Genomic DNA, 25,187 nt, shown 5'->3' with positions numbered 1-25,187 from the left:
CATTGTCTGTCTAGCTTGCCTTCTTTTATGATTTAAAATAAGACATTAAAAGGAAGTGCTTAATTTTTCGCTATTAAAATACTTTCTCCTATCCCAGTTAAAAGGGATAGTTCACCCAAAAATGAAAATTACTCACCCTCATGCCATCCCAGATGTGTATGACTTTTTAGAAATCTATATTTAGAATATTTCAGCTCTGTAGGTCCATACATTGCAAGTGAATGGTGGCCAGAACTTTGAAGATCCAAAAAGCACATAAAGGCAGCATAAAAGTAATCCATACAACCCCAGTGGTTAAGACCATGTTTTTTTGAAGCGATATGATAGATGTGGGTGAGAAAATAAATTTTTAAAGTCCTATTTCTAGAAATTCCCTGCCCAGTAGTTGGTAATATGCACGAAGAAGAATATAGAAATTAAAGTGGAGATTTATAGTAAAAAAGGACTTAAATATTGATCTGTTTCTCAACCACACCTATCATAATTGCTTCTGAAGACATGGATTTAACCACTGGAGTCTTATTGATTACTTTTATGCTGCCTTTATATGCTTTTTGGACCTTCAAAAGTTCTGGCCACCATTCACTTGCGTCATATGGACCTACAGAGTGGAGATATTCTTCTAAAAATCTTTGTGTTTGTGTGCCATCTGGGATGGCATGAGGCCGAGTATCAGGGAAGAAAAATCCCTTTAACGTGCAGTCTAAATAAGCCATTGGTAAAGAATGTAAACACCATAGCACTTTTAAACCACCATTTGCGCAGTGTGACAGAAAAATTGGCTCAACCAATGGCGTGCATTTTGTTTGCGACCATCTGTGTATCAACCAAGTGAAGATAGAGAGAGTGCTTTGGAAACATGTCTGAAAAGTAATTTTAAAATTCAGTTTGATGCCACCAGTTTCACAGACATTACATACTTCAAACTTGGCCCTTAGGAAGAAAATGCAAGTTTGCTTTTGAAATCAAGTAAGCTTAATATAATAAAAGCAACTGAAATGATTGCAGAGTTCTTTCATAGTTAATGAAGTATTTCTTAATCAGAAGCAATCAATGATTCAAGTCACTTTCTCCAAGTGTAAACTTTATTAAATAATACATTGCATTTGTAATCTCAATCATCTCTCTTAAACAACAATAACTGTTGAACCAATCAAAAGCAAATAAAATCCCATTATTGAACACTTTCGCCACCTTAACGTCTACTTGGAAGACATCTTGAGTAGGTTGCACTTGTCAATCTCATACAGGCGCCATCCCTCCTCATGGGAGAGATCAGAGGCGCCGCGCCGCTTGTAGAACTCGATGGACGTAGTGTTCCACTCAGCCACGATGAAGTGCATACCACTGCATCGAGTCTTCACTGCCGTCTATGGGCGATAAAGGAGAGAAAAACGATGAAGAGACTACTTCAGACATTTTATTTTCAAAACTGAGAAATGACACAGTACTATAGAAGTATAAGCAAAAGGACTAATAATAAAGGCCAGTGTGAGAAGGGGTGATTGTTGCCCCTCTGGACCGATGTTTAGGGGTATTTTTAGTGGATCTTGCCGATAACCAACGCCACACGAATTATTTTCACTTTAAAACGCATCTTTTTCTCTATGTCTTAACCTTCCGTTCACATGGAGACGGCGTTTTTGACAGCAAAAACTTAGCTTTTCGAAAACACTCCCAAATGGATACATTTGAATACGCCGTCTTCACGTTGTAGTGTGGAAAGGAGAAACAGAGATACCTGAAAATGATTAAGTATTTAGCCCACATTGTAGCGGCGTTTTTGTGCCTGTTATTCACTTTGAGAGCATTGTTAAAAGATAAGTTACATTGAAGGAATGCATTGTGAAGGTTGTACAAAGGCGACAAAGTTTACTGTAAGTTGCTATCTGGCGATGGAGCACGAGGACAACTGCATTTCAACTTGTACATGAAACGGCAATTTTTCGCTTTTGAAAACTAAAACGTTGTTTTCAGATGTATCCAGATTAATGTGGACATGGTCTAAGGGGGTGGAAAAGGCTGATAACAGATTAATCAGCCGATAGGTTTTTAACATACTATAAATTGATTTTAAAAACTCAAACCCTATTCAGATGGGACTAGTTTTCCCTGGAGGAGGTTAGTGAAATTCTTTGTGTTCATACTTTGTTTTTAATTCCATCAGAATCGGACAAGACTGTGTTTCTCTCACAACCTCTGTAAAAAAAATTCCAGAGCAAATTACCGTTTTTCGGCAAACTCGAGTGTCCTCTAAGAAATCTAATCCCGTCCCATTGCGGATTTGGAAATTTTCCCAATGCTTCACCTCATGTATTTCGACCTATCTAAACTACCGCCAAGATCGTACTTCTATGCACCGTGCGAGCCAGTCTTCTGCCTGCTGCATGACTTTCAATTTGAATGTAGATTTTTTTGCCATCCGACGAAAATATAAGAAAATAAAAATCAACAAGGAGAGCCAAATTGTGGAAACTGCTCAGACTGGCACCTGCAATATCGGCATCTGGTTACATAATGTTATATTTATATTTAATATTTCATTTGGTTTAATAGAAGCAGCCACTTCTATAAATTAATGTATATTGTATAACTAATAAATTACAATAAAAAAAATCAAATTAAATAATTGTTTAAAATTATCATTTTAAATTTAAACTGATAACGTTTAAGAGATACGTTAATTTTATCACCTAAATTGTGTTTAACCTTCTGTAACAACCACATCTAGAAAAGACACTCCCACCTCTGTAATAAACACGGAGATCTTTAGTCCCATCTGAATCAGTACATTAAAATCTCAGGTGTCGGGTGAAAATAACTGCAGCTCAGACGTTGTTTAGAAAACTAATCCCATCCAAATAGGGCTGCTGTGGCTCAGGTGGTAGAGCGGGTTGTCCACTAATCGCAGGGTTAGCAATTCAAAGCCCAGCCCACATGACTCCACCTGCCAAAGTGTCCTTGGGCAAGACACTGAACCCAAAGTTGCTCCCAATGGCAGGCTAGCGCCTTGCATGGCAGCTCTGCTGTCATTGGTGTGTGAGTGTGTGTGTGAATGAGACACAGTGTAAAGCGCTTTGTAGAACCACTAAGGTTAAAAAAGGTGCTATATAAGTGCAGACCATTTACCATTTTGTCTTTCCTTACTATGACAGGCACAGATATAGAGGCTTCAAGAGTCTAAAATGAATAAGTTCCAAGATGTAGTTTCAGTTCGACCAAAATTCGAATAACCAGATTTTGTGCGCATGTGTGGGACTTTTAACTATAAACCCAATTTTTTTAAATGGTGACTTTGCTCTGTTACAATGCTCAACATTTAAGTATTTACCAATTTAAGCTTTTTATATTCACCAGATGAAGAGTTTTGGGTGTATGTATATACATTATAATTTAATTTATAATTTTTTTCACCAGATGAGGTTTTATAAGGAATAAGGTTTAAATTATTCACATGATATGACGTTGGAGACAACACGTGCTGACGGGGCACTTTTCTATTGTGTCACATTTTTCTTTGCATGCCCTTGCTTCAATTTAGAACACTTCATCTAATCAAAATAACAAAGTATGCATTAAAGTGAGGATAACAATATGGATGAGTATAGTCAATGAAGAAAGATTTAGATCCCAGCGAATCCCCACGTTATTGTTTTTATTTCACCTCTAGAAACCACTGTTATAATGTAGAACTAAGCCGTTCTAACTGAAAACTCCTCCAGCGCTGGCCACAGAGGAACATGGAGGAATAAAAAATAAAATAAAAAAATTAACGGGAACAGTCGCCACAGATTTTTGCCGATAGACGATAGTTCCAAAAAGCAACTATAGGCACCGATTAATCAGTAAAACCAATATATAGGAGTCTACCTCTAATATACAGTGCCGTCCATTCAATTAAAATATTTAGAGTGAATCAGTGAATTGAGATGGTCACTACAGTGTCTTAACCCATAACTAAATAGGCTTAGAATAAAATACTATCAAGTACAGTATACCAAATGTTAGATACAGGATTATAAAAATATCTGGGGCATTTTAGCTTGACCTAATCTATTACAGCATGTATACCTCACTCAGCATCCTCAGGATTTCAGAGCCCATTCCATAACCTAAAGAGCAGATGAAGAAATATACATTAGTTTTATATGCCAGACATGTGTTGATATGGATCATGGTAAGAGAGTCACCACTTTTTTGAAACCGCAGTGGTAACAGGTGGGATTTTTATACCTCTGAACTCCTTCATGACATAGAAGTCCTCCAGATAAAGCAGCTTTCCAATCCAGGGGTCATAGGTGAAGTAGTACATGGCAAAGCCAACCACTGTATAACCTACATATACAGGAGGATTTTTTTGCGTCAATGACTTGTGTGTAAAATGATATTTTAATTGATAGTACACCTGAGGTCATGCAAACAATGGGTTAAGATGGGCATAATGGAACATAAATGTGAGACAGCATCATGGTCAACATGTGATGATTCAGCGGAACTGACGTCAGATGATTATCGGGATGCATGACGTCACCCATTCCCATATGTTCAGAATGTAACTTGCATTGTAAATGATATGTAGTATTAGAGATTGCATTGGTGTGGTTAATATTAAATTGGGATATTTAAAAATATTTTTGGACTTGCCCTCTATGGACTGTTTATCTTTCGGTACTTCAGCAACGACGCAGTGATAAAACGGATGATCTCCGAAACCGTCCTCAAGTAACTCTGAAAAAATAAAACAAACAAAGAAATCATATTTAGACACGTTCAAATAAAATATACTAAAACACTAAAATCAGTTAAAAAAAAAAAAATTAAAAACAAAAAGAAAAAAAAAGTACCCTTTTCGGTTAGGACGACCTGTTCCTCCATTTCCTCAAATTTGGCGAGTTCCTAAAATTAAATAAATATTGAAAATGTTCCATTTCGACATAATTCGACTCACTTTTACACGTATGTGTCATACTTTAGTATTTGTTTACCTTTATGAGTCGCAATATGTCAGGCACGTCCTTGGGTTCGGCTTTCCGTAATATAAAATTGGCCATTTTCTTCTTTTACTCTTCTTTCCTTTTCTTACTAGTCCTCGGTATGTGAAAAGCAGTAAGATTTGTTTCTTCATTCGGTTCTAAGGGGGGTACCCTCAGCAGAAAGTCCGGGTTTCTAACCCTTTCAGTCAGGAATCACATGAAGTCTGAAGTCGCTGAAGCGCTTTCTTTGTCAGGACAAACTGTTCGAGACGTATTTATATGCGACTGGTGCTCTGACGTCATCGACAGGAAGTGGGTCATGCTACAGAAACGGGTCGTGTCTAGAAGGTAACCCCCCTGTTAACTAAAGTCTCGCGAGAGCCGCATTGAACGTTCACACACTGTTTTTTTGTGTTTATTTAGACTCCTACAGAAACCCTGCACCTAACCCTAACCTTAACCCTACCACTAAATCTAACCCTAAACCTAACCTAAGCAACGGCGAAAGAGACTCTCGCGAGACTTAGGCTGTCGAAGGGTCACCTTCTAGACTCAGCCACAGAAACGTCCACATTTCCGTCCCCAGCCTTCAGGTGCAATATATTTGCATACTTTAATCATATAAGATGCTGTTTGAAGTTGAACAGTTATACCTATTTGAGCCATGAATTTCGCATTTTAAAAGGAGCATTTAAAAATGACTTATTAATGTGCTATTTTATTGTTGCATTTAATTGCATTCTAAACATGAATTAAATACATGATTTATTAATGCACAATTGTATTGTTAAATATAATGTAATTTTTAAGCATGAGTTAAATAAACAAATGTAAATGTGTCTATTTATTTGTCCATTTATAAACTGATTTATTTATTCACGTTTTTATTTTCATATGAACAGATTGATAATTTATTTCATAGTTCTTTTTTAAATGGCAGTCCACGGCTTCCATATGAATAAGGTAAAATTTGTTTTTGATCAATTATATAAACATCCAATAACCATAAAAGTGCTTGTCCCCAAGGTCATGTATCAAAGTTCAGGGCCCTATATAGAGTTTAAAAATACATTTCTCTCCCATTTTAAATATAATAATGTATACCTCAATATCACATTGCTTTATTACATAGATAACATAACTAATGAAATCCCAATTAAACATTATATATAATATGATGTAAATTGTTGTCCCCTGAAGTCATGTCAGTGGTGTTACCACTTAAAAACCCCTTGTTAGTAAAAAAGCATCCAGATTTTGACATCGCTTACTGCATCCTGCATCCTACTTGATGATGTTCTATCAAGAATGGCACATTTTAAGTTTTCTGGCCCTTTTCAATGATCAGAAATGTCCTAATTTGTCTCATAATTTAAAGAATATAAAACAAATGGATGAAATGACATGCTTTAGAGAAGCACACTGAATAAAAGAAAAAGCGGCTCTATTGAAAATAACTTGAAATCAACTTAATACATTTATGTTTGAGATGAGAACATAATTATATTGTGTAATTTCCAAGTGATATTTAACACAGTCATCAAAAATTTGCTATCAAATTCAGATTTCTAACTCAGTGTGATTTTTACTGGTTTCTTCATGAACTTATTTAAAATAAGCTAAGCTATTAAAATAATGCAACACAATTATTTAGCATTTGGTTTTAACTTAATTTCACTGTGTACAATCCATTTATGTTCACTTAATCCAATTGTTTTGGGACTATGTAAATAATATTTGTTGCATCAATGTATTGCTGAAACTGGAGGATTTCCAGTTCATGATTTGCATGGGACTGGATTGGAAGGGTACATTTTATATATATATATATATTCTTTTTTTTTTTTCGGAGGTAACCATTGTGGAGAAGAGTGGAGCTAACGGTTACAGTAGGTCTAGGTTGCGTATGTTACTACTGAAAAATCAGTATGTATTGCTTTTCTCAGAGGCGATTCTAGGATTTCGATCTTAGGGGGGCTCAGCCCCCAGTGACACTATTAGATGTGCACATTTTATGTATTCCACTCTTTAGCATAGATAGTGTTTACATCATTCAAGACAGCCAGTTAATATACTATACATTCAGAATATTGTAATTTTTTTATATTAAACACTTATAAAGTTAAATAAAAACTGAAACCGTTTAAAGAACCATTCAAAGATATTTTTTATTTATTTTCCATTTATTAACAAATTAAAAGAAAATTGTGTTTATTATAGAAAATCAATAATTTCGCAACTACTATAGATTAAAGTTCTATTAAACACCAGAAAAAATTTGAAAAGATGTAAATGCTGCGTTCAATTAGAAAATTCAAAAAGAATTTAACACAATTACATCAGAAGTAAATGTAACTAAATTACTGAAAAATTAAGAGTAATCCCTTACTTTTTCAAAAGTAAATTAAATACAGTAGTTAATTACTTAGTAATGCATTACACCCAACACTGTTTAGTATACATTCAAAGATTACTTCAGACTTTTTCACTTATTCGTTTAGTAACCATTTTTGTAAATCACACTTTTACGCCAGTAGGTGCAACAAATGAGCTTTGGGTCATTATTAAACCACTGATAAAGCACAGAGACATACACAACTGAAACAAGTCTAATTATACTTTATTTAAATCAGTGTGTCTGCTAAGAGACTTTATCTGTGTTTAAATATCATAAGCATTTTCCCTGCAAATGACAACAAACTATATCATATTTTGAACTGCTCTGCATGACCTTCAGGGACTACACAAAAAAGACAACATATCCTAAAAATAATTACAGGTTTTATTTAAGTCCTGATGTCATTGTAATGTCATTAATCACTATTACTCTTAATTAATCCAGACCGTTTCTCTCCTTGTTAAACGAGATTACTGAACTAAACCATATATATATATATATATATATATATTATATGCTAATGTATATGTTGCTAGCTAGCAACAATCTGCAAGGTTCAATAGAGTCTAATTTTTAGACAAAAAGATGCTTTTGTTAGTAACAAATTAAGATAATGCTTACTCAAAATGGTGTGCGTAATTTCAGTCACATTTGACATTTCATTACATCTTAATATTCTATAAACAAATTCATCTCCATTGTGATGGGATCAGTCAATGTGAGCCCATTTTTCATATCAAATCTATTTGCCCCACTTAAGAAAAACAATGAGTTTAATAGAGGCCTTTAGCTCCTGCAACAGGGGGTCTTTTTACCCCAAATGCTATCCTTTCACTTATTGGACAATTATTAAAAATAATAATAATTATATAATCACCTTGAACAAAATTGAAAATGACAAATAAGTATTTTGTCTCAAAATAAATGTGATAATTTCCAGGATATGCATTAGCTACATACATTTACAACATTTAAAAAAATATAAAATATTAGATAAAATTGCCTCAAAATCGACCTTTAGATGTTACATGCAATGATCTCATGGAAGAGGAAAAATTAGCAGTGCATAGTGACAAACAGGGGCTTAGGAAAGTGCTGTGGTAGTTTTTGATGCTATTTATTGTTTTGGGAGAAAATCAAATCAAAGGAGCCTTTTACCCTGTTGTACTACTCTATTTCTAATCTCATTTTAGTCATTAATATTGGAGGATTACAGTCTTTGGAGCTTCATTGTGTCACTGGTGTTACCAGTGTTTTTTGATCATATTTGACATATAAATGTATTTATATTAATTGACTGTTGCTTCATTCAAGAGTAAGGATAATAAGGACTGTATCATTCTATTTTAATGCCTGTCCTTCAAATATTTTCTTCATTTCAGATATTATGGTGCTAATGAGCAAACGCCACACAATCACACTTTTTACAATTACAAACCTAATCGAAACTAATAAAAGCTTAATCTCTTTTAATAAAAGCTTAATTTTTGGCATTATAATAATCATTCTGTGCCTGTTACTACATGTGCAGAATATATTGAGAAAAAACTTTTCTAAAATGTATTATAATAACATTTTAATAGTGACATAAAGATGACACAAGCTTTCTTTTTCATTATAAAAATAAATAAATAAATAAATAAAAAATAATAATAATCTGTTAGCTGACATATAGTATGTGGATTCATTCAGTCAAGGGGCTAACCAAAACTTTAACCAAAGTTTAAATGTTTAAAAATAAAATATATTTTCAGACATTTTGCTATCCCAGAAGTGGATGTTTCTGTAGAATGACCCAAGTTGTGAGTTTTGTTTTAGACTTGACTAGATCTGACTCTGACCAGTAGTACAGCAATATAGCCAGTATAAACCAGACCAAAAGACCAAAACTTCCATTGTAAGTGCCTCACCGTAACCACCAAATAAAAAAAGGGGATGAGGGTAACGGGGTAAGGGATGGGCAAGGAGGAGGCAGGAACAGGCTAAGCAGTCAATGTAAAGTTTAATGATAAAACTCAACATAAAACAAACATAAACAAACGTAGACACACACATCCAACGAGGCCGCGTGCATCTCCCTCTCTCTTGAACTGGCGCCTCCGGCTCTTCTTTATCCCTCTCTCGACTGATTAACCTGATCCTGGGCCCGGCCCCGCCCTCCTCCTCGTCACAATGAGTTATAATAATTTTTTGTGGTAATCAACATTATGCCACAAATGCTGTCGATTGAGCTTAACTTGTATTGAACCTGGAATATTCTTACTCATTTTACGTCATAGCTTTTCTTCGTTTTACATTCTTCAAAATCCTAAAACTTTCTGTTCAAATGGGATTTTAAATATCCAATTTTTAATATGTTCTCAGAACTTTCGACCCCACTGTATGTTTCAAAGTACCATGGTATTACCATCTGATACCATCACTGTTACTGTACCATGGTAATGCCACTGTACTATTTATGGGATCTGAAAACTGTTTGCTATTTTCAAATAAAAATAAGAATGTTAGCTGACTGCCATGCAAAAGTTTATAGCTTTTCCTTAGGGTGTCATAATATCAAGCCGAGGCAGGAAAGTCATAATTCACAGTTTGCATAAAAGCCTGTTGCCTAACTCAACAGCTAGCTACTACTTGTGATGATTCTCTAAGCCTGTATCCTGAATGTTATGTTTTCAAACTCTGTGCATTGAAAGTTGAAGAAAGATCTTACTGTACTATGTAATCTAGCTAACTCACTTGGTACACCTCCAATTTCTCCAAGATAGAATTTATTTTTTACTTGCATGTGATTTTACAAATAGCACCCATGTTGATTTACACTTTTAAAGAAAGAGTTCACCCAAAAATGAAAATTCTGTCATTATTTACTCACCCTCATGTCATTCCAAACCCATATGACTTTCTTTCCTCTGTGCCCTAGAAAAGGAAATGTTTAGCAGAATGTTCACACTGTTTTTTTTTGTTGTTTTTTTTTCCATGGAAGGAAAGAATGTAGTGTCCAAAAAAATGCCTTAAAAGCTTCATAAAAGAAGTCCATATGATATATTCCAAGTCTTCTGAAGCCATACGGTAGCTTTGTGGATGGTACAGATCGAAATGTCAGTATTTATTCACTGAAAATCTTCCCCTACACCATAGATTAAACATGTTCAAACTTGCTGTTCTGCATTGATGTCAAACAAGTTGTGACGCAGGTTTTTGAATATATGCGCACAAAAATGAGATCTGAGAGAATTACTCATGAACTGCCCCTTTTGGGGTTTGAACCTACAATCTTTGGGTTACCAGCCCAGACCAACAAGCCACACCACCCGAAATTATAATTCATGTTATTTGTCACTGTCATTTCATCTTAAAACGTGTTTCTGAACCCGTTTATACTGTGTGTTTATATAGTCTACAGAACCACCCATGGAAACTCTGCAAACGTGTGAACATGACTTGTAGAGATCAAATGCCACAGAAATAGAACAGAATAGGAGGAAGCTGTTATATAACATAAATGTTGTAGACTTCAAAAGCTAATCTCACTGTTAAGGGAAAACAGGATATGTTAAAATTATATTTACATATTTGTCCTTTTGCGTTTAGAAAAAGGTTTTGGATGATAAGTCTTTGTCTTTAGATCTGGGAATGCTTGTTGTGTTACTAAATGGGGCTCTGTATTATTTTTGTCAGCGTATCTCCATAAAAATTCACAATAAAGGTAAAATAGAGTCTCTATCAGAGTCTGCCACATTTTTACATGTTTTCATTGACATGTTCAACTGTTACCTGGGCAGGTTCACTTGTACCAGGAGGTTGAGCGACAGCATATATTCTAAGATGGCAATGCTTACAATCTGAGAATGTGAAATGTCCTTAAGTTTTGGAATAGCACTATATTAATTGAACTCTTGTAATATATATTTATATTTATTAATCAAACAGACATTTACTGTGGTTCCTTGCACGTATCTCAGCAGTTCGGAGGTGAAATGTCTACTCTTTGGCGCTAAAAGCAAGTTAGACTTTCTCTCAAACAGATGAGTTTTTTAGGGCAAATGCACTATCGAGTTTTAAATCAATAAAACTGAACTCCCTACCTTAAACCTTAAACCTGAACCTAACCGATAGTGTCATAAAAGCAAATGTGAGATGAAAAACGCAATTGCTGAAGCAACCACATCTTTTTGTGGGGCTTCTACACTTTCGGCCCACGTGTTGGCTCGCATGCTCCTCAGGACTCGTACCCCGGTCCTTTACATTACAAGTGCAACGCTCTATCAGTGGAGCTACCGTGTAATTTGATCACTCTTGAACAAGCTTGTAAATGTAGTTGCAAACATTAAAACAAGTCATTCGCTATAGTATAAGTGTTTAGATGTCATAAGATAGCATTGTGTGAAAAATATGAACTGATAATCTTCTGTTATACACGTGATTTGTATGAAAGGGAATAAAAGACACCTGTCTTTTTTTTGCACCTCTAGTGTTCATTTAACCAGGAAACTGCTGCGAGACATACAACGAGCCATTTAAAAATAATTTTGAAAAGATCTAGGTACAGTATAATAATGTGATTCAATGAGAACAGGTTGGAATACAATAAAAGCAGAAGCAATTATCGAGGAAGTGTTTAATTTCAGCGCCTCTAGCATCACTAAACAGAACTGGAAAAACAGGGTTCAGAAATCTCTCCCCATCTCCCATTGGCTGTACAATCAGACAGCTCCATACTTTAAGGTGAAATCAACATACAAATGCTTACTTATATAGTTGATTCTGTACATTAAGCAGGAATGTAAGTATTTTAACATTGAAAATTTAACACACATCAGCTTTACCCTTTATACTCTGGTGCAATTTTGGGTTGCCGGTCGCAATTTTTCACACTCAAATTTAAAAGCTCACCATTCACACATACTGTGGACTAACTGCAATAAATTGGTCTCATTTTTCAGAGGACCACCCAAATAATAAAAAAAGGACTCCAATTCTTCATAAATAATATTGTATGTGTTTATAATCGTATGATAAGCAGAAAGTTTTTTTTGAAAACTTTTTTTTGTTCTTGTCCTTACTTTGTAAACATGTAATTCTGGTTCTGTTCACTCTACCTCACTTTAAATAGTCTCATTTTATTCCACTAGATGGCAGAAAGCACTAGAAAAAAAGATTTTTTTCTCTATCACATTCCATCACTATATACAGATCTAAAATATAGGTGGCGCTCTAACGTATTTTAGCCCTCACAGATGTGCTCGTCCATAGACATTCAGTCTAATTTTCAGTTCAAGCACCACCCTCATTGTTTCATTGAATATCTCGGCCTCTGAGTGGACTAGAAGCTCAATCTAGGTGTCATTAGAAAGCTGAGATCCTTTCCTTTGAGATGATGTATAACATTTTATCATCAATAGTCGAAAACATATTTTTCTGATGATTTGTTTTGCATGCTTTTCCTTCTGAATGGCATATTTTGTTCTGGACATCTAAGATACAACATTGGATTATTCACACAAGCAAGCTCACAGACAATTAAACCATGGTTAATTTTTTAGAAAACTCCCTAAGGTAAAAGCAGATATAAAGTTTTTGGGTACTTGGTGCTTACAGCAGCAGTTATTGGAGCATAAAAGAGACATTTGTATTTGATGACTTACAGAAATCATATTTCACTTTGTGATTCTTTTGAAAATCTTTCAAACTGTTCCTGAGAGTGAGAGATTTCATTTGATATAAACTCAACAAAAAAAGAAACGTCCCTTTTTCAGGACACTGTATTTTAAAGATAATTTTGTAAAAATCCAAATAACTTTACAGATCTTTATTGTAAAGGGTTTAAACAATGTTTTCCATGCTTGTTCAATGAACCATAAACAATTAATGAACATGCACCTGTGGAACGGTCGTTAAGACACTAATAGCTTACACACGGTAGGCAATTATGGTCACAGTTATACAAACTTAGGACACTAAAGAGACCTTTCTACTGACTCTGTAAAACACCAAAAGAAAGATGCCCAGGGTCCCTGCTCATCTGTGTGAACGTGCCTTAGGCATGCTGCATGGAGGCATGAGGACTGCAGATGTGGCCAGGGCAATAAATTGCAATGTCCGTACAGAGAGACACCTAAGACAGTGCTACAGGGAGACAGGAAGGACAGCCAAGTGTAACAACACCTGCACAGGATCAGTACATCCGAATATCACACCTGAGGGACAGGTACAGGATGGCAACAACAACTGCCCGAGTTACACCAGGAATGCACAATCCCTCCATCAGTGCTCAGACTGTCCACAATAGGCTAAGAGAGGCTGGACCTAGGGCTTGTAGGCCTGTTGTAAGGCAGGTCCTTACCAGACATCACCGGCAACAACGTCGCCTATAGGCACAAACCCAACTTCGCTGGGCCAAACAGGACTGGCAAAAAGTGCTCTTCACTAACGAGTCACGGTTTTGTCTCACCAGAGGTGATGGTCGGACTCGTGTTTATCGTTGAAGGAATGAGCGTTACACCGAGGCCTGTACTCTGGAGCGGGATCGATTTGGAGGTGCAGGGTCCGTCATGGTCTGGGGCAGTGTGTCACAGCATCATCGGTCTGAGCTTGTTGTCATTGCAGGCAATCTCAATGCTGTGCGTTACAGGGAAGACATCCTTCTCCCTCATGTGGTACCCTTCCTGCAGGCTCATCCTGACATGACCCTCCAGCATGACAATGCCACCAGCCTTACTGCTCGTTCTGTGCACGATGTCCTGCAAGACAGGAATGTCAGTGTTCTGCCATGGCCAGCGAAGAGCCCAGATCTCAATCCCATTGAGCACGTCAGGGACCTGTTGGTTCAGAGGGTGAGGGCTAGGGCCATTCCCCCTAGAAATGTCCGGGAACTTGCAAGTGCCTTGGTGGAAGAGTGGGGTAACATCTCACAGCAAGAACTGGCAAATCTGGTGCAGTCCATGAGGAGGAGATGCACTGCAGTACTTAATGCAGCTGGTGGCCACACCAGATACTGACTGTTACTTTTGATTTTGACCCCCCCTTTATTCAGGGACACATTATTCCATTTCTGTTAGTCACATGTCTGTGAAACTTGTTCAGTTTATGTCTTAGTTGTTGAATCTTATTATGTTCATACAAATATTTACACATGTTAAGTTTGCTGAAAATAAAAGCAGTTGAAAGTGAGAGGACGTTTCTTTTTTGCTGAGTTTATGACTTGTCCATTTAGGTGCTATGTGAAGGACTTTTATTTTCATATAAACATTTCTACCGCATTACCTTTAGGGGATGCTAATTTTAAACATGAATGTTTTGAGGCCTTATTTAGTTATTTTTTGTCACTACATGCAAAAGTTATGATAAAGTTCAGATTCTAAGCTTTCAAATAATACCACATATGCCTAACTTATGCATCCAGGGACTTCAGGGTATTAAAGGTGCAGTATGTAAGATTCAGAAACCCTTGTTATTAATGACACCGGTGGCCATTAAGTGAACTGCAGCCAGCTACCTGTTGCTCGTGCTCGCACTCGTGCACACACTCCATAGGGTTCATGCTGACAGATGAGGTAGCATAATTAAAATTAGACAGTTATGTTTGTTTTACTACAAACTTTGAGACTAAACTAAAACTACTTATCAGCTAACATAGCATACTGATACACACGTACAGCTACATACTACCGAACTATACCAGACAGTTTACTGTTGCAATGCAGTTATGTTGCACTATTGTATGTTTTGTATGTCATATGTTGTACTACGATCAAGAAACCAGTGTATTTGCTTAAATTGATCCTGTTTTCCTGACTTTTAGTATAAAGTGAAGATCGTTAGCAGGCAAGATCAAGTTAGCTAAAATGACACAGATCAATCCTTATGGCTCTATATTTCACATGCTTTGCAGTTATGTAAGCTTACCTGTCCAATAAGAAGAACACCAATTCAGGGTCGGTTTTCATCCCCAAAACTGAACGAAGTTTCCCTCCAGGAATCAAATGTCCTGCCGATGTTCATCTAGCTTTCGCTCGACCATGATCACGTTCCCGCTTATCCAGACGGGATTCAATAGATAAATGTTTTTTTTTTTTTTTTTGGCTTACTCAGAGTTTGTGTAGGAGTCGGTGTTGTGCTGGGAGCCGGACGTTTGCTGGATTCCATCTCTAAGATAATGTTACCTAGTGTTGCAGTTTGTTATCGCTGTTGAATAGCGGAAGAGAAGCACTGAGGCAAGACTCTCAGGAGCGTGCATAAATCTCACATCCTTTGGATTTTCCAGGCAAAACCATCCCGCTCCCTTCGAATGAAAATCAGTCTACAGGCTTTAATAGGCAACCTAGGAAGTCCGGGAAGGGCTCATTGTTTAAGTTGCATTACAAGCCATTCACACATTGGCAAAAAAAAGTTTGCTTTCAAATGATACCTCATATGCTTGACTTATGTATACTGAGACTTTAACATTTTAAGCGTACATTTTTTTTGCGATATAGAGCCCCCCTTAGAGTTTAAGAGGTTAATCCCATTCATCAATAATCCAATGTACTGGATCATTATTCAAATACATATGTGACGAGGAGGAGGGCGTGGCTGGGCCGTGATGGAGCACAGCCAGCGCTGAATCAGCTGATCAGCGGGAGACCGAGTTGAGGGGCAGCCGGAGACGCTGGTTCGAGAGAGAGAGACGCATGCGGCCTCGTTGTAAGTGTGTTTGTGTTTGTTTATATTTGTTTTATGTTGATTTTCTCATGTCGCGGAGTCCTCGCCGCTGCCATCCACCAGGGGAGCAGCCGTGACCGTCTGCCTGGGGACGGAGCTGTTCCGTCCACCAGGGGCCGGAGGACTCGCTGCCGTCCACCGGGGGAGGAGCGAGCTGGCGTCCGCCAGAGGGCGGAGGAGCATTTGAGGTCCGGGCGATAGCGTGTCCGGGAGATGCAGAGCAAGTTCTTCTCTCTCTCTCCTCTCTCTCTCTGTGTGTCTCTGCTCACCCTTTCCCTCTCCCCACGCCTCCCCTCGTCTCTCCCCCAGGTTCGCAGGAGGCGAGGTGGACCACTTGCTGACAGAACGGCCGGAAGGGCAGCGTCTCCCCTCCAGAGATGGGGGGGGGAGTTAGTCAGAACGGTGGTGCCTCACCCTGAATCAGTCGGGGGAGGAGTGTGATGAGGAGGAGGTCGTGATGATGCACTGAATCAGCTGATCAGCGGGAGAGTGAGATAAAGGGGAGCCGGAGATGCCAGTCCAAGAGAGAGAGAGACGCACGCGGCCGCGTTGCATGTGTGTCTGTGTTTGTTTATGTTTGTTTTATGTTGAGTTTCTTATTAAACTCTATGTTGACTGTTCAGCCGGTTCCTGCCTGCTCCTTGCCCAACCATTACCTGTTACAACATATATATGATTTTTAGTCTAAGAATGATCAAATTTGTTCAGATCTTTGAAAGTACGATAATGTGAAAATGGCACCTACCTATAGGTTTCATGATGAGGGAAATCATGCAAAACGCAGACTTTGACTTCTGAGATAATGGAAATTAGATATATTGGAAATGATTTATTGTTAGAACAGTAAAAAAAGCTTTTGTACCTCTTTATACATTTTTAAGCATTCCTAAGTAAAACAGTGATCTGATGACAAAATAAGCTAAGTGGCAAAATATCGGTATCATTATCGGCCTATATATATAAAAAAATTTTTTATCAGTATTGCATTGGCCAAAAATTTTCACAAAGCCAGCTCTGAAGCTGTTTGCAGTTGTTACCAAACTATTACCAAACTGCTGCATAAGGTACAGGCTACTATAAATACTTAATGTAGTAAAAGCATGTCTAGTGTTAAACTGTTAACAAATGCAAGTAGCTTCAGTCCATTGTCCGGCCTGTATTTCTGAATGGGATATAATGAGCACTGACTCATTCATATCCGCTCTCAGCTGGAATTCTTGACAGGGAGACTTATAGGATGATGTCAGGCTTCCTCTGACGACACTGATACTGAGTCACGTCCAACACCCTCAACCCAACAATATAGCTTTACAAAAAGCTCTGTAAAGAGTCTAAGAGAGTTCATGGTATAGGAAAGTATTGTTATTTTTGCAGGTATGTATTTCCTTTAGGCAAAACAAATGCTTCTCCGGGATGGTGACAAAACTCTTTCTGTTAGTTTTGAAAGTATAGTATTCTGTTGAATGCCTACAGGGGCCTAAAAAACTGCAAAAGTATGTTTTGTCATATGACAACCATTAGCAGCTGATTTAGTTCAATAGCCATTAAAATGCTCAACCTAGCTCAGTTGGTAGTTGCAGAAACAATAATGATGTGTACTCATTCTTGGCACCAGAGTGCCATAAGAAAGAAAGAAAAAAGGAAGGAAAGAAAGAAAGATCACTTTCCATCTGCCTGCAGGACTGTGCAATGATGCCTGTAATTCACATTCAGTTTGGCCCTTTTCCCAGGAATGTCCCAGGAATGTCTCGGAGAAAAACAGTACACTCCCACGTTTTACGTGTCAACACTGTTTGGGGTAAGCTATTTTGAAACTACCTTCCTAAGAAAATGTATTTAGCTTCACGACAGGCTACTAACAAAAAATAACTGACTACAATAAAGCTATTTAAAGAGGCACTATATTTCTGAATTGGCTATGTAACTATGATATAATTAACATATTGTATTATAGAGCAGTATTAATCTGGCACAAAACAATTTGGATTTCAATTAGAGTGACAGGCTGACAGCATTAAACTAGAACAAATACATATACACTAAATACACAAATAAAACTAGTATCACCTAAATCTATTTAACCGAGTCGAAAACATAGTGTAAGAGCACATTTAAAGGAATATTCTGGGTTCAATTCAAGTTCAGCTCAGTTGACAGCATCTGTGGCATAATGATGTATTTCGACTCACTAGTGCATCTCTTATGGCCAGGAGAGTGAGGTTTACACACTGCACAGCTATCACATACCAGCTGGCTACTGTTACATATGCACAAATGCACAAAATCTTAGCGATCCTATAAATAGACTGATAACACTTTACAATAAGGTTCCATTTGTTAATATTAGTTGACAACATTAGTGAACATGAACTATGAACAATACCTATTAAGCATTTATTAATCTTGGTTAATTTCAACATAAAGAAATACAATTTTAAAATCAAAAGTTGTACGTTATCATTATTTAATGCACTATGAACTAACATGACCTAACAATGAACAATCATATTTTTATTAACTAACATTAACAAAGATTAATAAATGCTGTAAAAATATATTGTTCATTGTTAGTTCATGATACCATTGGTACATGATCACAGGACTTAATTACTATAGACCTGTCGCCCTGACGTCTGTGGTCATGAAATCATTTGAGAAACTGGTGTTGGCCCACCTGAAGAACATCATTGGACCCTTTCTAGATCCCCTTCAATTTGCTTATCGAGCAAACAGGTCTGTGGATGATGCAGTCAACATGGGATTGTATCATATCCTGCAACATCTGGACAGACCAGGGACATATGCAAGGATCCTTTTTGTGGACTTCAGTTCGGCTTTCAACACCATCATCCCAGCTATACTCCAGACTAAACCACACCAACTCTCTGTTCCCACATCTATCTGTCAGTGGATTACCAGCTTTCTGACGGACAGGCAGCAGCTTGTGAGACAGGGGAAACTCACTTCCAGCACCTGTACAATCAGCACTGGTGCCTCCCAGGGATGTGTGCTCTCCCCACTACTCTTCTCCCTCTACACCAATGACTGCATCGCCAAGGACCCCTCTGTCATCGGCCTCATCCGAGATGACGATGAGTCTACAGAAGGGAGGTTGAACAGCTGGCTTTCTGGTGCAGTCAAAACAACCTTGAGCTGAACACGCTCAAAACGGTGGAGATGATAGTGGACTTTAGGAGGAGCACCCCAACACTGACCCCCCTCACCATTCTAAACAGCACTGTGGCAGCAGTGGAGTCATTCAGGTTCCTGGGCACTACCATCTCACAGGACCTGAAGTGGGAGACACACATTGACTCCAATGTGAAAAAGGCCCAGCAGAGGTTGTACTTCCTTCCCCAGTTGAGGAAGTTCAATCTGCCACAGGTGCTGCTGATACAGTTCTACTCAGCAGTCATTGAGTCTGTCCTCTGCACTTCAATAACTGTCTGGTTTGGTGCAGCTACGAAATCGGACATCAGAAGACTATAAAAGACAGTTCGGACTGCTGAGAGGATTATTGGTGTATGTGTGTATGTATGTATGCGTGTGTCTGTGTGTGTATGTACGTATGTGTATAACTATTTTTTTATTATTATTATTATTATCTATGTCTTGTTGCTGTTTTTGTATTGTTGTACACTGGAAGCTCCTGTCACCAAGACAAATTCCTTGTACGTGTAAGCATACTTGGCAATAAATCTAATTCTGATTCTGATTCTGATACCTAATGCAGTAACTAATGCTACCGAGTGTAAAGTGTTACCATAGACTTTTTTTTAATGTAAAATATCATTTCTTTTTTTATTTGAATTTGAGGTGAAATGTGACCCGGACATGGCAGGTTTCATGAGATTCACCAATATGTACAGTATAAAACTGGGCAAGCATTACCCCTTATATGAAACATTTGAGAAAAAAAAAAAAAAGAAAGAAAAATCACATGGACAAACTTTTTTCCATTTATGATTAAGTATAAAGACAATATACAGAATAGTGTATATGAAAAGACACATCCATTTAAACAACAGTACACTAAATTGTAAGTAGAAAGACCCTAAAACCACAACTCTTTTTAATCATCTAGACTAAACACTACACACAAATTAATATTAGTCTAAGACACTGTAAGTTTCCTCCTGTAGATTGCACCGTCCAAACATCCTGCTCACTCCTCGTGCATCATCTTGAGGAGGTTCTGTTTGTCAATCTTGAAGAGCCTCCATCCTTCTTCCAGGGAGAGATCTGAAGCTCCTCGCCGCTTGTAGAACTCGATGGAGGATTTGTTCCACTCCGCCACGATGAAGTGCATACTACTGCACCGAGTCCTGACCGCCGTCTAGAGAGAAAAAAAAGTTAATGATTAGAGCACACAGCCACTAAGAACATTGGAAGGGCCATATATTGTTAGATTATCAACCTGGGATTCTACACTTTGAGCTCTGGCAATTAAGTCTGAACAATATGCAAGTATTGCTTCCTTATAGCAGGCTAGTTAGGCTAGGCTAGCAGTTGCATTGTATTGATCTGTTCGGTTGTTATAGTGAAAGGTTTAAACTTACTTCACTCAGTTTCTTCAGGATTTCAGATCCAATACCAAAACCTAGTGTGGGGAGGAGGAACAGTTTAGTTAAATTTCTAATATAATTGTGTCTTAAGTCTGACTGACATCACAAATGTATAAAGCCACAGTCATACCCCTAAATTCCTCCATAACGTAGAAGTCTTCCAAGTAGAGCAGTTTTCCAATCCAGGGGTCATAGGTGAAGTAATACATGGCAAAGCCAACAATCACATGAGCTGGAAAAAAACAAAAAGCTGAAAAGTCACTCTAATGTGTCAATTATAAGGAACCAACATTTTTAACAGCTTGAAATCTCAGAAAACACTGAGTTTGTATAGAGACGAACCCCATTCATTTGTAATTTATGGTTTTATGGAATTAATTTTGGAAACCACTTCTATGGGATCATTGCCATCACAACCCTCCCCATACACCACAGTCACCTCATTCCAGGTGTCAAATTTTCAGTTAATCGTTGTATTGAAAATCTCATTCAGTCTCACTTTTGTTGTGTTGATTTGCATGTTTATGGCAGTTATGAGTAACAAATCCGTTTGATTCATCCGTTATAAGGTTGTTAGTTTTGGGCATATCTTTGTGTGGTGTAAGGTTGGTGATGTCCCGAGTGTTGTGGGCCTTACCTCTGGTGTAATGTATTTGTTACACTAATGTAACCGATCTTTCAGTTACCTCCCCGCCCACCCATGTACACGCCACGGGCAGTGTACACGGCGAAGCAAGAGACTGTAGCCTGAAGACAATAAATTACAGAGGGGGATTGGAGAAGTGTTCTTGGCAAATGTTCAACAAGTGAAAATCTTTGTGTAGAGAATGTTCTGGTTCACAACAGGCACTTTATATTACAGTGTTCATGTCACAGTGTAATTACTTAAAGGAACAGTTCACACAAAAGTAAAAAGCGTGTCATTTACTCACCGTTGTGTCGTTCCAATCCCGTTACTTTTTCAGTGGAACACAAAAGAATCTTCCATGGTTTAATGTCACTGATACCAAAATCACATTGGTTCTCGGTTGTAAACAAATGCAACACGCAAAATAGAATATGCACAATAGACAATGTTATTTGAGAGCTGCAGTGGAGGGGAAGATTTTTTGTGAATAACAACCTGAATTCCGGTCTGGTACTACTTTGTATGGACTGATTTTATGGTTGTTTGTTTTTATTCTATAAGTGCTTTACACCATTGGGCTGAACGGTTCTCATTGCAGAACCGTGCCATTCGGTTCCGATCCGGATTCGTTGACATGATTACATTCTTTTTCCAGGATTAGAATGGACTGACTGGGCAAGTGACCCATTTTTAGTTGCCACGTTACTAAAGCTGTTCCATCATAACGATGTCGGATTCGCGAACGAATCGTTATTTTGAACCGATTTTTTTTTTTTTATTCGATTCAAACAGATTCACAAAACCTTCAGTTAGAACCCTGAACTGTAAAGGGTGACTCTGTTTAGGGGTATGTGACGAGGAGGAGGGCGGGGCCGGGCCGTGACTACGCCGAGGAGAGGGATAAATGCAGCTGCGTGTGGCTCTCTCTCTCTCTAACTGCCGCATCCTGCTGCACTTATCCCTCTCCTCAGCTGAATAGCCCGATTAGGGGTCGGGCGTGCATAGTCACGGCCCGGCCCGGCCCCGCCCTCCTCCTCGTCACAGAGTAAAACTGTGAAATTGGAACAATGTTGTTAACAAAATGGGAATAATTGATATTATTAATATTTAGGGGTCAAGCACCAAAGATCCCGAGTAGCGTTCTCATTATTTTTATTATTCCGCCTTTGAGTCTATGGCAGCCCATAGAACCGTACGTAGGAAAGTTATGATAGAGCACACTGATAGAGGACACTTTAAAATATAAGTGACCTAAATTTAGGGTCTCTAAAACTTAGCGCCACGAACAGTTCAAAGTGCCACAAACGTTTCGGCCCATAACTTTTGAAGCTAGAATCCCATAACTTTAGAACCCACGTTTTTAAGGCCTAGAAACACAATTTTTTCCTCTGATTACATGGGTCATGCCGAGTCCCAATGGGTCGTTTCAAAACTCTGCCCACTAAATTTCCCGACATTTCAAATTTTCCGAAAAACATACTTTTCCTATCTCCTCCTAGGCCGTATGTCCGATTCGCACGAAATCTTCTGTGTATCATCTTGGGACATTCTAAACAAAAAGTTATTAAAATCTTTTTGATGGACGACACCGTTCTCGAATAACACTTCAACTAATTCGATGGCAAGCATGCCAAAATGGGCGTGATATATTTAGCATATACACACGAAACTCGCTATATGCCATCACAAGCATGATCTAAGGGTGCCTGCACAGTTTCGGCACAGCGCCACCAACAGTCAAGAAATATGAAAAATTGCTATTTTTGCAAATTGCATCTGAATAGTTTGGACTAAAATCATCAGACAGGTCTCTTTAGATTCCTTGGGGGATACCGAGTTGAATGATACCCAATTTTCCTTTGTAAGCCATATTGGAAGTTACCCATTTTGAAGTTTGTCATAAAATGCTGTATTTTACAAATGCACTGGCGTATCATTGCAAAACTTGGTGTCTATTGTCAGCACCATGCCCTGAGGGTACCTCTAAAGTCTGGGGCCAGAGCCACCTTGTGGTCAAAAGATATAACAAAATGTGTAAAAATGCTAATAACATTTGATAATTATGGCCTATTGTCCTGTCACTGCTCTCTTTAGATTACTTGAGTTATGCCGAATACGATGATACTCAATTTGCCATGGTTGACAATAATTCCTGTCTGCCGTTTTGAATTTTATTGAAAATCTACTTTTTCTAAACTCCTCCTAGGTCATACGTCTCACAAAATCGATTTGCACAAAATTTGACATATATCATCTAGGGACACTAACAATAAAATGTTATCAAATAGCGCACCAACGATTTGGATGGCAAGACGGCAAAAAGGATCTGAGGCTGTATCTTGGCAATGCTTCGGCATATTGACATGAAACGTTGTGTGTCTCATTGTCACAATACTCTGACCGCACCACATAAATTTGGTGACAGTGCCACTTTTTGGTCAAATGTTCTAATGAACTGTATTGTAATATAAGCAATTCTATTGATGTTTATAATACCACTTTTCTTAAATTAATCATCAGTAATGTCCAATCATTCTTCTTTACATGCCATTGGTGTGCTTGGCCCTGTACCTGCTGTTTGCAACTATATTTAACATTATTATTAATATTGACAACATTATTGTTAGTGATGTTGTAAACAATATGTTGGAACAGTAAACAACATATGATGCAATCTATTTGTCCTAATAGTGAAAATACGGTAAATGTTAAATTAAACGTAAAATGCTGCATGGAAATATGAGAACACTTAACTGAGGACTTGATTTTTAATTGTTCTTCGAACCAGTTAAATGAAATGAACCATCTGTCCTGAGTGTGGTTGGCCAACCTTGCTGAGAATTCCAGGCCGGGAACAGCTTGTTATAGTACTGAATCAAACCGTGCTCAGGTGGAAGCTTGGTTGATGGTGGAAAAGCGCCTTCTTTGGTGGTTACTATAAACTGTTGTTGTGTTGAAGAGAGCAGCATGAAGATTCTTACAAAATGTGTTCCACCGAAAAAATAACAGCATGCATAAGGATGAGTAAACAATGACAGAATTTCCATTTGGGTGTTTCAAACTAATGAACTACAAGTAATCAGTGTGTACAGTATACTGCATGTGTAACATGCACACTGAAATGCAAAGTGTTACCAAAGACTTGTTTTGCACCATTACGCACAGAAGCACATTTGGTGTGCCAAGTGTCCGTGAGAATTTACGCACACTTGGTGCACTCGCCTCAACCTGATTTGGAGAAAGGCAGAACAACAGAACATATTGTGCACTGAAACACAATATTACTCAGAAACAGGGCTGGTTTTGTCTTACCGTCAGCGCTCTGGTGCAATTTGGGCACTTCAGCCACTATACAGTGATAAAACGGGTGATCTCCAAAACCGTCCTCTAAGAGATCTAAAGGCAAGAGTGCAATTAGAAGACATGCCCATAAAGACTAAAAACTTTAAATAAATGTGCTCACCTTTTTCAGTTAGAATGACTTGATGTTCCATTTCCTCGTATTTTGCCAGTTCCTAATATAACCGTTACAGTTAAACAAGGTTTGAACATGATACATTTGCAACTAGTAACACTTTAAATTTCATTACCAAACAGTTTGAAGTGGCAAACATCTACAGTCTGTTTACTAGTAGTATTTTGTAACAACACGGCATAAAAACTGCATGAGCAGTCTGGTTTAAACCTGAGCTCTTACCTTTATGAGTCGCAATATGTCAGACACGTCCTTGGGTTCAGCTTTCCGTAATATAAAATTGGCCATTTTCTTCTTTTACTCTTCTTTCCTTTTCTTACTAGTCCTCTGTATGTGAAAAGTAGTAAGATTTGTTTCTTCATCCGCTTCTCAGAGGGCTACCCTCAGCTACAGGTGTGAGATTCGATCTCTCCTGTTTGGAAAGGCATTCAGAGGCTGGTTCGGTGAA

At 37.9% G+C, this 25,187-nt stretch overlaps 2 protein-coding genes across 2 annotated transcripts; both read right to left on the bottom strand.

Annotated features, from left to right (window-relative positions):
• Positions 1-1,063: 1,063 nt before the first annotated feature.
• LOC127423736 (diamine acetyltransferase 1-like) lies at positions 1,064-5,239 on the bottom strand. The gene is made up of 6 exons (XM_051668280.1): positions 4,986-5,239; positions 4,845-4,896; positions 4,645-4,728; positions 4,234-4,335; positions 4,072-4,112; positions 1,064-1,370 (listed from the first exon to the last, which is right to left on the bottom strand). Exons 1-6 carry the CDS (start codon positions 5,049-5,051, stop codon positions 1,203-1,205), a joined length of 513 nt encoding a protein of 170 aa, XP_051524240.1. The 5' UTR covers positions 5,052-5,239; the 3' UTR covers positions 1,064-1,202.
• Positions 5,240-19,870: 14,631 nt separating this feature from the next.
• LOC127423728 (diamine acetyltransferase 1-like) lies at positions 19,871-25,187 on the bottom strand. The gene is made up of 6 exons (XM_051668267.1): positions 24,962-25,187; positions 24,728-24,779; positions 24,577-24,660; positions 20,767-20,868; positions 20,631-20,671; positions 19,871-20,407 (listed from the first exon to the last, which is right to left on the bottom strand). Exons 1-6 carry the CDS (start codon positions 25,025-25,027, stop codon positions 20,237-20,239), a joined length of 516 nt encoding a protein of 171 aa, XP_051524227.1. The 5' UTR covers positions 25,028-25,187; the 3' UTR covers positions 19,871-20,236.

This window comes from Myxocyprinus asiaticus, chromosome 3 (genome assembly GCF_019703515.2).
Source record: "Myxocyprinus asiaticus isolate MX2 ecotype Aquarium Trade chromosome 3, UBuf_Myxa_2, whole genome shotgun sequence".
Taxonomy (NCBI): Eukaryota; Metazoa; Chordata; class Actinopteri; order Cypriniformes; family Catostomidae; genus Myxocyprinus; species Myxocyprinus asiaticus.
The sequence above is the reverse complement of the archived record's forward strand: the minus strand, read 5'-3'. Positions and strand labels throughout refer to the sequence as shown.